Source organism: Elephas maximus, chromosome 2, assembly GCF_024166365.1.
Source record: "Elephas maximus indicus isolate mEleMax1 chromosome 2, mEleMax1 primary haplotype, whole genome shotgun sequence".
Classification (NCBI taxonomy): Eukaryota; Metazoa; Chordata; class Mammalia; order Proboscidea; family Elephantidae; genus Elephas; species Elephas maximus.
This window is the reverse complement of record NC_064820.1, coordinates 57606938-57621561: the sequence shown is the minus strand read 5'-3', so window position 1 is coordinate 57621561 and position 14624 is coordinate 57606938. Positions and strand designations below refer to the sequence as shown.

At 41.0% G+C, this 14624-nt stretch overlaps 1 protein-coding gene across 2 annotated transcripts in view; it reads left to right on the top strand.

The window, feature by feature from the left end:
- Window positions 1-1397: 1397 nt before the first annotated feature.
- Window positions 1398-14624, top strand: part of ARL15 (ADP ribosylation factor like GTPase 15) — a 526064-nt gene continuing 512837 nt past the window's right edge. For both annotated transcript variants that reach the window (XM_049863688.1, XM_049863679.1), the window contains exon 1: window positions 1398-1556. In XM_049863688.1, the coding sequence (XP_049719645.1) occupies window positions 1509-1556 (48 nt within the window). In that variant the 5' untranslated portion in view covers window positions 1398-1508. The remainder of the gene's footprint in view (window positions 1557-14624) is intronic.

Here is a 14624-nt window from a genome sequence, read left to right as displayed (position 1 = left end):
GAAGGTGTCAGGAGCCCTGGTAGCACAGTGGTTAAAGTGATCCACCGCTAAGCTAAAGGTCGTTGGTTGGAAACCACCAAGCGCTATGCAGGAGAAAGATATAGCAATCTGCTTCCATAGAGATTTACAGCCTTAGAAGCTCAATGGGGTTACTATGAATTGGAATCCACTGGATGGCTGTGGGTAAAACAACATTTAAACAATCAGGCGATCACTTCAGAAAGGTTTTAGTTGATGTTTCATTCTTGAAACGTTATTGTATGGAAGCTCTAATTATAATACAGATGAGAGCAATCCCCTTCTCCTCCATTCTCCTTAACGCCTTAGGGTCACTGTAATCACCTCACTCTGTTATGTTGCATGTTGTCTGGTATAGTGTAGTTGTTCATATACTGAAGCCCCAGTGTTCTTATTCAGCTTCTTACTTGATTCAGCTCAAAGCATTAGTGAAATCCCAATGCCAGTTTCCCAGTTATTAAAGAAACGCACAAGTCTCAAGTGCATCTCTCCATACATATTTTTTTTACCTTTTAAAATGACATGGGGTCACAAGTGTTACTTTACTCGGATCTTTTCGGAGAGCTTCTTTTTCTATTGCTCCTTTTATTCAGAGGCGTTGTATTTGTGCTCAGTGTAACTGGACTTAAAGCTTGCCAAAAACTGATGAGTTCTTCTTCCCAAGTGTTTGAGAATTACAACTGACAACAGTGAATCCCTAAACTTTTTTTCTTTCACATGGTGGACAGAGTTCTCAGGCAGGCGGCAGTCTGGAGTTCAGATAAGAGGGCGCCTCCTGTGTGTGTCGCGTGTGCACGCCCAGGGACATCAGGCAGCAGTTGTCCGCCTTAGCAGTTTCACAAGACGAAGGTGAGGCGGAGTCTTCCGGGTCCCGAATCCCGTACAGTTTTGCCTGTTCACGAAGTACGCTCTTCCACACTTCTCGTCCCGGCAGTACCCGTTTCGCGACGGCAGAGCCTTTAAGAAAGCGCTGCCAAAAGAGACATTAAGTGTCTGTGGCTACCTCGCCTCCCACATTGCAACGCTTGCTTCCTACTGGGGAGGGCTGGAAGGGACTCCAAGATTCCCTGGTACAGGAGCACAGAGCTCTGCTACGCTTTATCTAACCAGGAGGCTACAGAAGCACACACAACTCCGGCGGTGGCAGCACCTGCCGATTTTCCGCTCTTCCCGACTGGCTCTTCGGCTTGCGCCGCCCTACGCCTGCCCTGCACCCTCCGAACCGAGACAAGCAGCGTCGCCTCTCCCGCGCTTCTCTCCAGCCCCCCGCACTGGCCTGCCTTTTATAGGCCCCGCAGCCAATCAGCACTAGCCTTTCCTTCTTCTCGCGCGACCGGCCAATCGCCGCGCCCCTTGTGTAATCTTCGTCTTCTCGGCTGCTCTCGGCTATTTTCGCTGTTGCTGGCTTTTCAGGGGCTGCTTGCTCGCAGCCAGAGACGCTCCTTTTTTTTTCCGGGTTCGGAGCCGTTCCGGATGCTTTAGACTGCCGGATGTCTGATCTCCGAATAACTGAGGCGTTTCTGTACATGGATTATCTGGTAGGTGCGGGACAGGGGTGGCATGTCGCCTCTCAGCTTCCGACGTGCCCCATGTCCCTCCGCCTGGAGGAGCAGCCTCTTTGCTTTTCTTTCTTTGGGATAGGATGCCTTTGGGGTTCTTTCTCCTGCAGCCAGCTGAAAAGCTGTGCCCGGGACTCGGAGAGGCGGCCGTCGGGGCCGCGGGGCAGCAGCATAGAGGGGATGGTGGGACTGACAGGTAAAGGTGCGGCCGGGGCCAGCCGGGCTGCGGGGCGAGGGTCGCACTGGGGCTGCCGGGGAGATGGGGCCGCGGCGGCGGGGCGTCTGCCCGCGGTCGGTGTCTTTGCTTCACTCTGCTCTCCCCGTAAGGGACTTCTTTCCGGGGAAGCAGGAGTTTTCCGCTTTCCCTCCAGCAGAACTCCAGGTACTATTAAAGAGCTATAACCAGAATGGCTCACTAAGTGCCTGGCAGCCTTGGTCATTTGGTTGTTATTAGATCCCTAAAGCTATGACCTCGGTCGCGGCGGGGTTTTAAAAGAACATTACCATAAAGTAGACGGGAGTAAACTCCATCGCAACCCGGCCAGAACAGGACTGGGCAGGCATTGTCCCACCGTTCGGCTCAGATCGTGGGTGCATGCTGCTTTTACCCCGTGCATGGATTGGGTCCCTAGTGTGCTTTTAGGCCAGGCTTGTACTGAGAAGTTTAGGTGGGAAAAGTGTCAGCGCAGAGCTGAGACTGAACATTATTTTAAAAAATGATTTGTGCGTTTGTGCAATTATGCAAGTACCATGTATTGTTCCAGAAATTATATTTCCCCAGAGCTGCATGTCTGTGGTCAAGGGAATCGGCATTTACATTGGCTGTGTCAAATCCTATGCAATTACTATGTTTACCGTGTGAGCCAGAACCGCTATTGCAAGGCTGAGTTGAAGCAGAGTTAAAAACACTGGCCCTCCTGTCATCTTGTTGGACACATGCACGGGTTTTCTACTGCAGGCTGGCCTGGCAGAGATTTGCCAGTGCCTTCTAGGAATTACACTTTAGGCTGTACTAAGAAAGACTGTGGATGCTTTCCTGATAAAGGAATGTTGGACAATGACTGGCTTTGTAGTGTTGTTAAGTGTACTTGGGCTTATTTTAGTTTACATGAAGAATATGTTTCCCCTAAAGCTGTATGGCTCTCCTGAGGGAGGATCATCACTGCAGTTAAAACTTGACCTTGTAGGTGGAGCGCTCACCAGAGTCAAAAATTCCGAGTTCAAATTCTGTTTTGTTGTTCTTTTGGTGATGGCACTAACTTCGTCTGTTTGTGATAGAGGGACGGTATCCACCCACTACCATTAAGCGTATTATCTGATAAAAAGCATGCTGTAAAATGTAAAGTGCCCTGTAGGTTAAGAGAGTTGCCTAATGTGACTGAAAGATTATTTTCTAAGTTAAATAACTGGTTAATTTGTAGCTTGTCTTGTAAAATACAGCGCTATGCCCAAATTAAAGCCAAAATTATTGAGGATAATTGCCGAGTAGGAAAGAGCAACATTACCCCTACTATTCAAAGCTAATTTTGGATACTTAGTTCCTAAAGAGAAAATCAAGTGGTTCTGATCATTTTATTAATTTCTTTTTGCACTAAGTGTGTTTTAAATGTACAAATTGCATCAAAGCTATCTTTGAGGTGCCAAACCTACCAAAACACTTAGTGAAAACAATATTGAAACACTGGTTAATTATTCAGATTAACCTCTAGATAAACCAAAAACCGCCAAACCCAGTGCCATTGAGTCGATTCCGACTCATAGCGACCCTATGGGACAGAGTAGAACTGCCCCATAGAGTTTCCAAGGAGGGCCTGGTGGATTTGAACTGCCGACCCTTTGGTTAGCAGCCGTAGCACTTAAACACTACGCCACCAGGGTTTAGATGAATGTTTGTGGGGCTCCAGTTTACCCAAAAAGTAGGTTAATTTCTTTGCCAGCTTACTATCAGTTTGGTGTCAAAATAATGGATCCCAAACTTGACATTCTGTCGTGTTTTACCTGTCACGCCCCCCACACTAGGTTAGCTTGTTTTAAAAAATCATTATTTTGTTACCTTAACTTTGCTTTTTTAAAAAAATGACAAGTGTGGTGTAACATTCCCATAAAAAATAACAAAGCAATGTTGTTGTTAGGTGCCATGGACTCATTTCCAGCTCATAGTGACCCCTCATACAACTGATCCTGTGGTCCTGCACCATCCTCACAGTCGTTGTGCTTGAGCCCGTTGTTGCAGCTACTGTGTCAGTCCATCTCATTGAGGGTCTTCCTTTCTTTCACTGATGCTCTACTTTACCAAGCATGATGTCCTTCTCCAGGGACAGATCCTTCCTGACAACGTGTCCAAAGTATGTGAGACGCAGTCTTGCCATCCTTGCTTCTAAAGAGCATCCTTGCTTCTTCCAAGACAGATCAGTGCCTCCTAAAAACATGTCCAAAGTACATGAGAGGTTCTTACTATCCAGACTTCTAAGGAGTGTTCTGGTTATACTTCTTCCAAGACAGATTTGTTCATTCTTCTATAGGCCACAGTATATCTTTGCCAATACCCTAATTCAAATGTGTCAGTTCTTCTTCAACAAAGCATTATTTGGATGATTATTGGAGGTGAGGAAATAAATCATAAAGGAAACAGTTCAGTGTTTGAGTGTGCAAAGTATCTCATATCAAAAGGTTTAAGAAGATCCTTAAGCATTAAGCCCAGTTTTAACTGAGATTGGACTGAAAAAATAAAAAACACACACAAACAAAAACACTCCTCCTGAGGTGATCTTTTTGTATTTACGTTTTGCCTACTAACTTTCAGAGAAAATGATATGCCACAGACCATTGCTTTCTTCTTTCAGATTGACTTGTTTCCTCATGCAGAACCTTTATGATGGTTATGAAAAACCCATTTCTGAAAAATAAAAACTTATTTGACAGTATCTGTGATCTTATTTTAGAGTTAAACTAATTCCCAGGTTCTTTTACTTGTTGTTATTAGGTGCCATCAAGTCAGTCACTCATAGTGACCCTGTGTACAACAGAACTAAATACTGCCTAGACCTGCGCTGTCCTCACAGTCATTGTTATGCTTGAGCCCATTGTTCCAGCCACCGTGTCAGTCCATGCCATTGAGGGTTTTCTTCTTGTTCACTGACCCTTCTACCTTACCAAGCATGATGTCCTTCTCCGGGAACTGGTCCCTTCTGATAACATGTCCAAAGTATGTGAGATGAAGTCTCGCCATCTTTGTTTACAAGGAGGGCTCTGGCTGTACTTCTTTCACTTACTACTTAGAAAAAAGGCTTCTTTTCATTACAAGTTTGATTCTTCAGATTTTGCTGAGTTTGTGGACTAGAGTAAGTGCCCTGTTTATACACTTGACAGGAATAATGGTGTGTGTCTTCTTTTTCTTAAATCCGTGTTTGACTTTCTTGCTGCTGTTGGAAGTTGAAGGAGGGAGCTTTGTGTATGCATTGTCCATTGTTCTTTGGACTGGATATCATCACTTAACCTTTTCATGTGGAGGAGAGCAGAAGGGAAGAAAAGTGAGAGAAAGATGGAGGTGCTATTTTTAACAGCTTTTAATAGGATTGAGATCCTAAAACAGATGAAGAATCTATTTCAGAGGTTGCTATTGATTTCTTAACTTAAAAGAAGTACTCTTCTTTAGAGATGATAGATAAAGTGAGGGACAGTCCCTTAATGTTTAAGACAGGGTTTTTAACTGTTTGGCTACTAACCAACTGGTTGGTGGTTCAGATCTGTCCAGAGACACCTAGGAAGAAAGGCCTGGTGATCTACTTTCAAGGTCACAGCTGTGGAAACCCTGTGGGGCACAGTTTTGCTCTGGAACACATGGGATCGCCATGAGTAGGAATCGACTCTATGGTAACTTTTGTTTTAATGCATTTAGTTCAGGGAAATATGTGGTAACTGGCTAATCCTAAATAATTACATGTATCACCCACCGCCTGCCTAGCATGGTACTGGCGCGTGGTAGGACATTTATTTGTTGAACTGAATGGATATGACATGAAGGGACAATTCTACTTTTTCTCACCAGCTTCTAAACTGAGCCAAGATAAAATCTATTTGGATTAGGCGTTTGGTTTTGTGGAATGCAGAAGGTATTCTTTACTCTTAACTTTGAGATTATCAGATGTGATTTGTTTAGCCTGGGTGGCAATTTAAAAATCAAGATCTCTTTTTGCCAGTTGATAAAGGAATTTTCCTAGGAGAACACACACCGGCCCTTCCTTTTTTTTCTCCATAATGAGGTTTAAAGGCCGTGTTCATACCTGTCAAGCCTGAAAGGAAAGGTTTTGTTGCTGTTCTAACAGGCAGTACCAGCATCTTGCTCCATTTCTCTTCTGACAGGTAGAATTAGTAAGATGATGTGCAGAGCTTTTTGAATAAGGTAGGAGAACATAGTCCAGTTATAATGAAAGAGAAAAACATGTTTAACCAGGTTTTCCTGGGAGGTTGGACAAGATCAGCAACGAGGTTCCTTTCAGTTCATAAGTTTCTTTTTATTCTTGACTTACGGTTGGTTTGCTCTGGATTTCACCTTTTTCCCCCTTCTGCCATCAAAAAAACAGCAATAAGATTTGGTATATTTCCGTATAATGCCTATGATGATTAAATGAGAAAGTGATTTATAGACAACACATTGCTTTTGAAATATAAAATGTTCATGTATTGTGATTTTATTGCTGGTATTTGATGTTATTCTTATGCCTCCCATGGAATGACTACTGCCACTCAGTGGTAAGTATTAGGCTACCTTTTAAACTATTCTCTCAAAATATGGAAAGATTGGGGTTTGGTCATCAACAAGCAGGAAATCATAAGACTCTCATGAGGATTGTTTAGTACCTATAAAAATAAGTCTTCATTCTGTTATTTTCATTAATCCACTGAACAAATATTTATTGAACCCCTGCTTTGTGCATGACCCTAAAAGTCATGGGTGATGAACCCCTACCTATGACGTCCTTCTTGGCCACAAGGCTGGCTGGAGCATGGCTGTACGGGGACCTGTGGCAGGGCAGGTCAGGCAGGGCACCTAAGGGAGGATGGCAGCTTGTGATGCACTTCTTTGCTTTCTGGTATTTTTCTCTCATATTTTATATGTCTTATTTTTTTTTATTATGAACTAAAATGCAACGTTAGACTTGAGAATGTGACAAGTAAAAATGCTTGTTTAATCTTGAATTTATTGTTGTTGTTAGGTGCCATTGAGTTGGTTCTGACTCATAGTGACCCTGTATACAACAGAGCAGACCACTGCACTATCCTGGGCCAGCCTTACGTTCGTTGCTGTTCTTGAGCCCATCACTGCAACCACTGTGTCAGCCCATCTCCTTGAGGGTGGTCCTTTCTTTTGCTGACCCCCTACTTTACCAAGCATGATGTCCTTCTGCAGGGACTGGTCCCTCCTGGTAACATGTCCAAGCATCCTTGCTTCTAAGGAGCATTCGGGCTGTACTTCTTCCAGGATAGATTTTTTTGTTCTTTTGGAAGTCCATGGTATATTCAGATGCATCAATTCTTCTTCAGTCTTCCTTATTCATTTTCCAGCTTTTGCATGCATATGAGATGATTGAAAACACCATGGCTTGGGTCTGGTGCACCTTAGTCCTCAAAGCGACATCTTTGCTTATTAATAATTTAAAGAGGTCTTTTGCAGCAGATTTGCCCAATGCAAAAAAAAAAAAAAAGGTCTGAGTTCTAGATGTTTTTTCCTTGATGGACTGGTTAGGAATCCCTGCGTGATGCAAATGGTTAATGCGCTGGGCTACCAAGCAAAAGGTTGGAGGTTTGAGTTCACCCAGAGGTGCCTTGGAATAAAAGCCTGGTGATCCACTTCTGAAGAATCTGCTATTGAAAACCCTGTGGCGCACACACCTTTAACTACGCTGATACACATGGGGTCACCATGAGTCAAGAGTTGGCTCCATGGCAACTGATACTAGCCTGGTGAACTTGGCCTAGTTTGTTGGTCATAGGCTGTACCTGTCATAATAAATATGTCTGCCTCAGTGGGGGAAGATCATGAGAAGGTGGATGAATCAACACAAATCCAACACCATTCACAGGCTATAAACTAACTAACCAACCAAGAACAGAAACTCATGATGTACCTCAAATTGTTCTGTTGTTGTTAGTTGCCCCCAAGTGGGCTCTGATTCATGGTGACCTTGTGTAGAACAGAGTGAAATGTTGCCCGATCCTGTGCTGTCCTCATGATTGTTGGTACATTTAAGTACATGGTAGCTGTTGTGTCAATGCATCATCTCACTGAGGGTGTCCCTTGTTTTTGTAAATGAGCCCATTCAAAAAAGAGGAGGAAACATACACCTGTGATTTCATATGGTCTTCAGTTGTCTTAAAATTGAGCTGTTTTTAACCCTGAATGAATATGAATATGCCAAGCTGTATTTGCTGTGACTGACTATAATGATGTAGGACAAACATTTTAAATTCTGAACTTGAACTGGATGAGGCAAAGAGTCATAACATAAATCATAAGGTAAAAATCACACAAACATAATAAACAGTGATCTACCATCTCTGGAGTTCACATAGCAAAAGAGTTTTAAGAATTTTTATACCATTAGGCAGGACTTTTCTATAAAAGTATTAACTGTATGGTTGCTGACCTTCTATTACCGCCTGTTGCCCAAGTTTTGTAGTGTGAGTTGTAGCAGAGAACATACTATGAGGTATAATTTGAAGAGTGAAATCAGTTAGTATTCATTGAGCTCTTACTGCATGCCAGACAATGTAGTAAGCACTTTCCACACATAATGGCATTTAAACCGAGGCTTAGAGAGGTTGCGCAATTTCTCCAAGTTCACACAGATGGCAAGTAATACAGCTGGGATTGCGGCCTCAGGCCTGTGCCTCTCTACTGCCTTCCCCTGGGGAAGTGGAGACCATTCTCTTTTATGCTGGGGCAGAGGCTCAGGCAGCTTGGTGTTAAAGCTTTGGGAATACAGTTGCAATTTCAGCAGTGTATTTTTAATACTTTGCTGCTTCATAAGTAAACAGGTGCAGAAGAGTGCTCTTGACCACTGGGCCGTGAACAGACTGACTGATGCCCGTGTTCTCAAGGATTCGGCCTCTGCCACTTATGGAGACAGCTGGGTAGAAAGAGAACTAACCTTCCCACCCCACAGTGTCCTACTCTGGTCACTAAGGTAATCTTCAGCAGCGAATGTTCTATTAAGTGACCACAAATGAGTTTTCAGGCAAACCTGTTACCTTCAGCACCTGGTGTCACTCCAAGGGCATGTTCCTGCCTGCCGCACACCCCCGTTTTCTTTTGAAGAGACCACTGAGTCTCAGATACGGTTGGCTGTCTAAGTCTGTTACGTTCCATTCCCAAGCGCTGCCTGGGAAGTAGGGCTGTCCCCAGCAGACACCAGGCCCCAAGCAGCCTGTTTTTTTCGGGACTTCATTTGGGCAGAGTCCCCTGATGACTTCCACACTAAAGAGTTTGTTTCCAAGGTAGACTGGAGAGAGGGACAGATTTTTAGGGAAGGGCCGATAACTGCATTGTGGGTAACAAGACTCTGGAGTCTCACAAATTGAATTAATGATGTGTGTGTGTGTGTGTGTGTGTGTGTGTGTGTGTGTGTGTGCTGATTCCATCTTGAAGTTAATAATTTTTGAGCAAGGGACTTTACATCTTCATTTTGTACTGGGATCCATAAATTTATGTAGCCAGTCCTGACTTTAAGTATTGAAGGCAAGCAGATGTCCCTTGGATGACCCCAGGGCAGTGGCTGTCATCTGAGTGTGTAACCTGTATTAGTACCAGATCCTTGACCGTCTTGATCACCAGTTCATCACCAGAAGTCATTGTGCCGCCTGGTATATAGGGGACTATGTTCCAAGTACGGAACAAATGCTTTATCTGCACCACCTAATTTAATTCTTCCCACAGTTCTGTTAACCATACATTACTGACTTACAGAAGAGGAAACTTGAGGCTCTGAGAAGGTTAGTACTGGCCGGGATCATGAGACCAGTGGAGTGTCAGAACTAGGTATGAATCTAGGGAGGCCCTCCCAGGAACTTGGTTACAAGACAATTCCCGCTGAGGAATCTGCCTGGGTTTGTACCTTGTGCTCAGAGTTTGCTTACAAATTTTACTTTTCTTGGCTGCTCACTCTCTCTTCTACTCTTTTGCATAAACTTTGGTGTTGTGTATTCTGTTTTTTGGCTCACAGCCAAATGTACCTTCATGATTTTGATAGTAACTAAACATTGGGGAAGTTGGATTTGCAGGATAATCTCATTTATCAGGGTTTTTTTTGTACTTGGATTTGCTGGGAACTATTCTGACTTCTGGACTGCTTCACTCAGAGTTGAGGACTTATCTCCTTGGAATTGTGTCCTTGTGTCCTGGTGAACGATTGCTTTGGGCTCTTTTTCCAAGGAGATAGCTCCCACACTTGGGGCAAAGGAATGACAGTCTGGAGACATCCCAGGACTAAACGATTAAGGCACATAAGACTGTACCTGTTCCCATTCAATCTAGACGTGAAGTCAAAAACTAAAACAAAATAAAATTTTTTCAAAGTTTTATGTTTAATTATTAATTGTTAAAAGCACTCAGAAAGTACAGAAAATATTGCAGACTTCTGTGTACCTGCTATTCTGACTGAAAAGTTGTTAACAGTGTGCCATTTTTACATCAAAACTCTTTTCCTTTTTTTTTTTTTCCAAGGCTATGGAATTTTAAGGATGCAGCTAAAGTGTCCCACTTTCCCCATGCTGTCCCCCTCCCACCCAGTGCTAGTTGTATCATTCTCATGTGTGCTTTTGCACTTTTATTATGTATGCATAAGCAAGATATAGTATTGTGTTATGTGTATTGTAGATTTTACAGAAGTGATAACATACTGTCTTTATCTTTTTGAAACTTGCTTTTTCCCTCCTTCATAATGTTTTGAGATTAATGTTGTTTGCCTGTAGTTCAGTATATATTTTTATATGTTTTTGGTTTGGATAGTACCAATTCAAGTTTTATATGTAGAGATCTTAATTTGTATTTTGTGAAAAGTTCCCAGAAGAGACTAAAAATTCATTTTGCGGCATGGCTTTTTTTTGTGTGTGTATATGAGCACTTGCTTTTAGTACCACACATGAATCATAGAAGTTGTTTAATGAGATTTTATTATGTGAATTTTAGTCTTTATTATGATTTGTCAGTTTATGTTTTTCAGCTTACATAAGTCATTTCTAATCATATAAATGTAACCGTATTAATTAGTTTCACACATGCACTGAATATATATATTCTTGCCCATGTAAGGACTGAGGTTATTTTGGTAGGATGTGTATTATTAAAGTAAAATCTTAATAAAGGAAATTTGGAAAGCACAGTGGAAGCAAAGGCGATGCAAATGGTTAACACACTTGGCTGCTAACTGAAAGATTGGAAGTTCAAGTCCACTCAGAGGTGCCTTGGAAGAAAACCTGAAGATTTACTTCCGAAACGTCAGCCGTTGAAAACTCTCTGGAGCACGGTTCTGCTCTGACACACACGGAGTTGCCATGAGTCGGAATCAACTTGAAGGCAACTGGTTTTGTTTTGGTTTGGTAATCTGGAAACCCGAAGGTATCAGTTAACATACGTTGTGCTGTAGTCCTCTCCCAGGCAGAAAATCAACCTGGAATCATAATAAATATATAGCTTTGTAGCCTGCTTTATTCACTTAGAATGTTAACAATTTCTTTTCCGCATTATACTGATAAAATGTAACTTACTTAACTAGTCACCTTTTTGTTGAATGTTTTAGTTTCGTTCCAGCTTTGGCTGTTACAGATAACTCTGCAATGAACATTCCGTACAGATACTTTTGTATTTTTTGTGACAACATATTCTAAAGTGTAAGGAGCAGTAGTTCTTTGGTATGTTAATGGGGTCTTACTGCAAAAAGGAGTTCCCCAGGTAAGTTTGGGGAACAGGGTCAAACAAAATTAAACAGGTTTTCTTACTGTAGAGTCTTTAATATGCTAATGTGCCTGGTACAGCTATACAAGGGAGACTATTACATGTAGTGTTTCAAAACCTTTGGGTTATTTTTGCTGTAAGATAACATTCTAGAAATAGACTTGCCAGGTCAAAAGGTACCCACATTTTAAAGCTTTTGATATTGATTGATTAATATTTGTAATGCTCGTAGAACAGCACCTGGACATAATCAACCACTGTTTATTAAATCAAAGCTATGTAATAGGAAGATGGTGATAGTGATAATTAATGTTTATTGAGAATTTACTCTGTGTCGGATTCTGCAGGAAGGGCTTACTATGCGTTCACCATTTATTTAGTACTTTCAACAGCCCCCTGAGAGCTGGGAGCTATTATGAGTCCCGTTTTATGGTTGAAGAAACCTAGCACCATGAGTCAGAATCAACTCGATGGCAACTAACAACAACAACAGGGTCAGGGAGAATCAAGTAATTATAACTGCCTCAGTTGTTAGAAAGGTTGATGACACCTGTATAATCTTAGTCTGTACATATTTTTATTATTGGGTTGGAGAAGAAAAATAACTAACTTTGAAGTCCTAATGTGAATTCCAGGTGTTCCCCCTATTATCTGTGTGATATAAAGGTTTCCTAAATCTCAGTCCACAGAAAATGGAAAAATCAGGAGAATGTTGCAAAGTAATAAAAAATATGTACAGATTGAAAACCCATTGCCGTCGAGTCAGTTCTGGCTCATAGCGACCCTAAAGGACAGAGTAGAATGAAAAGTTTTAAGATTATATCTTCCCAACTTTTCATGGGTATTGAAATATCCTCTCTATTCTGAAATGAAAGTGAATGATAGGGTCTCTTTCTCTCTCTCTTAAAATGTCATTATCTGGCAGAATAAAAAAGATGACAATCCTTTGCCAGTCCTCAAGTTTGTATGTATGAATGTATTTAAACTGTACTTGTTTCTAAAATCCCACTTAACGGGGAACCTGGTCTATGAGTCAGAATCGAGTCAACGGCAACGGGTTTTGGTCTAAGACAAATGACCATAAGCTACAATTTCCTCATTTGCAAAAGTCAGGTAGCATTGGGGCCACTGTGAAAACTAGCACTAATAAAAGCATAAAAACTGTAACCTACTTTAAAAAAAAATTACATTGTAATAATCTCTATACTGGTTTGTATAAGAGCTCATATGACTTGATATATTAGCATCTACAGAAGGCCCAAATGCACATAAAGCGAGTGTGTGTGTGTGTGTGTGTGTGTGCGCACGCGCGCGTGTGTACTGTCCGTGATTTTTTTCCTTCATCAGTGACACCTTGGAGATTTTTTTTTCCCCCGACTCAAGTATGGCAATGCACAATGTTATATTCTGAAGTAATTTAACAAAACATTATATAAGAACATGGTCTTTCTTGCACATTTTAAGAGCCAGGCATTAAAAAGTTGTCCTTGACCTTGACCAAACTTTTTTTTTTTTTTTTGGTCTATTCAGCAATTTATTTATATTTAATGTTTTCTTCTAGTTTCAAGAAGAATGTAAAAGTTAATTTTATTATCACTTAAATTTTTATTCCTTCTTTTCTGATTCAGAGAGTTTTTAAGGTATAAATTTTGATTTTTAAGTGATCTGAGAATCTTATTTATATAAAAAAACTTTAACAAGGTTTTTTGAGAGTTGAATGGAATAATGTATACAAAGTACTACATGAACATAAGGTGTTATATAAAGCTAATGTCCACCCATCTTTTTTTTTATTAAAATTTTTATTCACCCAAAGAAATTGTTGTCTCTTTTTTTTTTTTTTGAAAATTTAGGTATAACTTGGCATACATTAAAGTGCACAAGTCTTAAAGGTATAAAAAAAAAAAAAAAAAAAAGGTATAGCCAGATGAATTTATGTGTACCTGTACCTTGTAACCCCCAGATGAAGATGTAAAAATTTCTAATACTCCAGAAGGTTCCCTTGTGACCCCTTCCAACCAGTATTCCCATAGATTACTTTTGTCTGCTTTTGAGATCCATATAAATGGAATCACAAGTGTGTATTCTTTTGTGTGTGATTTCTTTCATTCCATATCATTATGAGATTCATCCATGTTGTTTTCATGAATCAGTGGTTTGTTCTTTTTCATTGTTTTTTTATTGTGTAAATATACCATTATTTATCCATTCTGTTTTGATGGCATTTATATTGTTTCCAGCTTTTGGATATTTGGAATAAAGCTGCTAAAAACATTCTTGTGTATGTTTTTGGTGAAAAATAAGCTCTCATTTCTGTTGGGCATGTACCCAGGAGTGGAATTATAGGGCCATAGGGTATATGTATGTTTAAGTTTACAAAATATTGGCAAACATTTTTCCTAGGTGATTGTACAAATTATTAGTTACAGTAACTCCACATCCTCATCAATACTTCATGTTGTAAGTCATTTCATTTAGCCCTTCTGGGGGTGTGTACTCCACAGAAATTTAGAGTTGCCCAGAGCTACGTCCAAATTATTAGACACTGTTGTTGTGTGCCTTTGAGTTGATTCCAACTCAAGCTCAAATATGACAGAGTTAAACTTCCCCGTAGGATGTCCTAGGCCGTAATCTTTACAGGTGCAGGTCCCCAGGTCTTTTCTCCTGTGGAGCATCTGGTGTGTTCTAACCGCCAACCTTTTGGTTAGCAGCTGAGTGCTTAACCATTGTGCCGCCAGGCTCCTTGACTAGAAACTAGAACAATATAAGAAAGATTGTAAGGCAGATTTTTTTTTTTTTTTTTTTAGTTTGGAGACTTTACATTAAATCTCTGAGAGCCGGAACTTGACTGGACTGCCTTGTTTCTCTGAGCCTTGCAAGTTTTCCACCTTTGACAGAGTGTAGTCACCACTTTCTGTTGCTATTTAGTGGAAAATATTTGAGCTTTCCTTCTCTGACAGGTTTCCCCCTTACACAGGTTCCAGCTTTCACAGGTTTTACTGTATTTGGCAATGTTCTGAAACTCCCACATTGTATTATTCAATTATGTGATTTGTTTGAAAATTCTGATGTTGCTAATAGAATTTGAGAAGGTA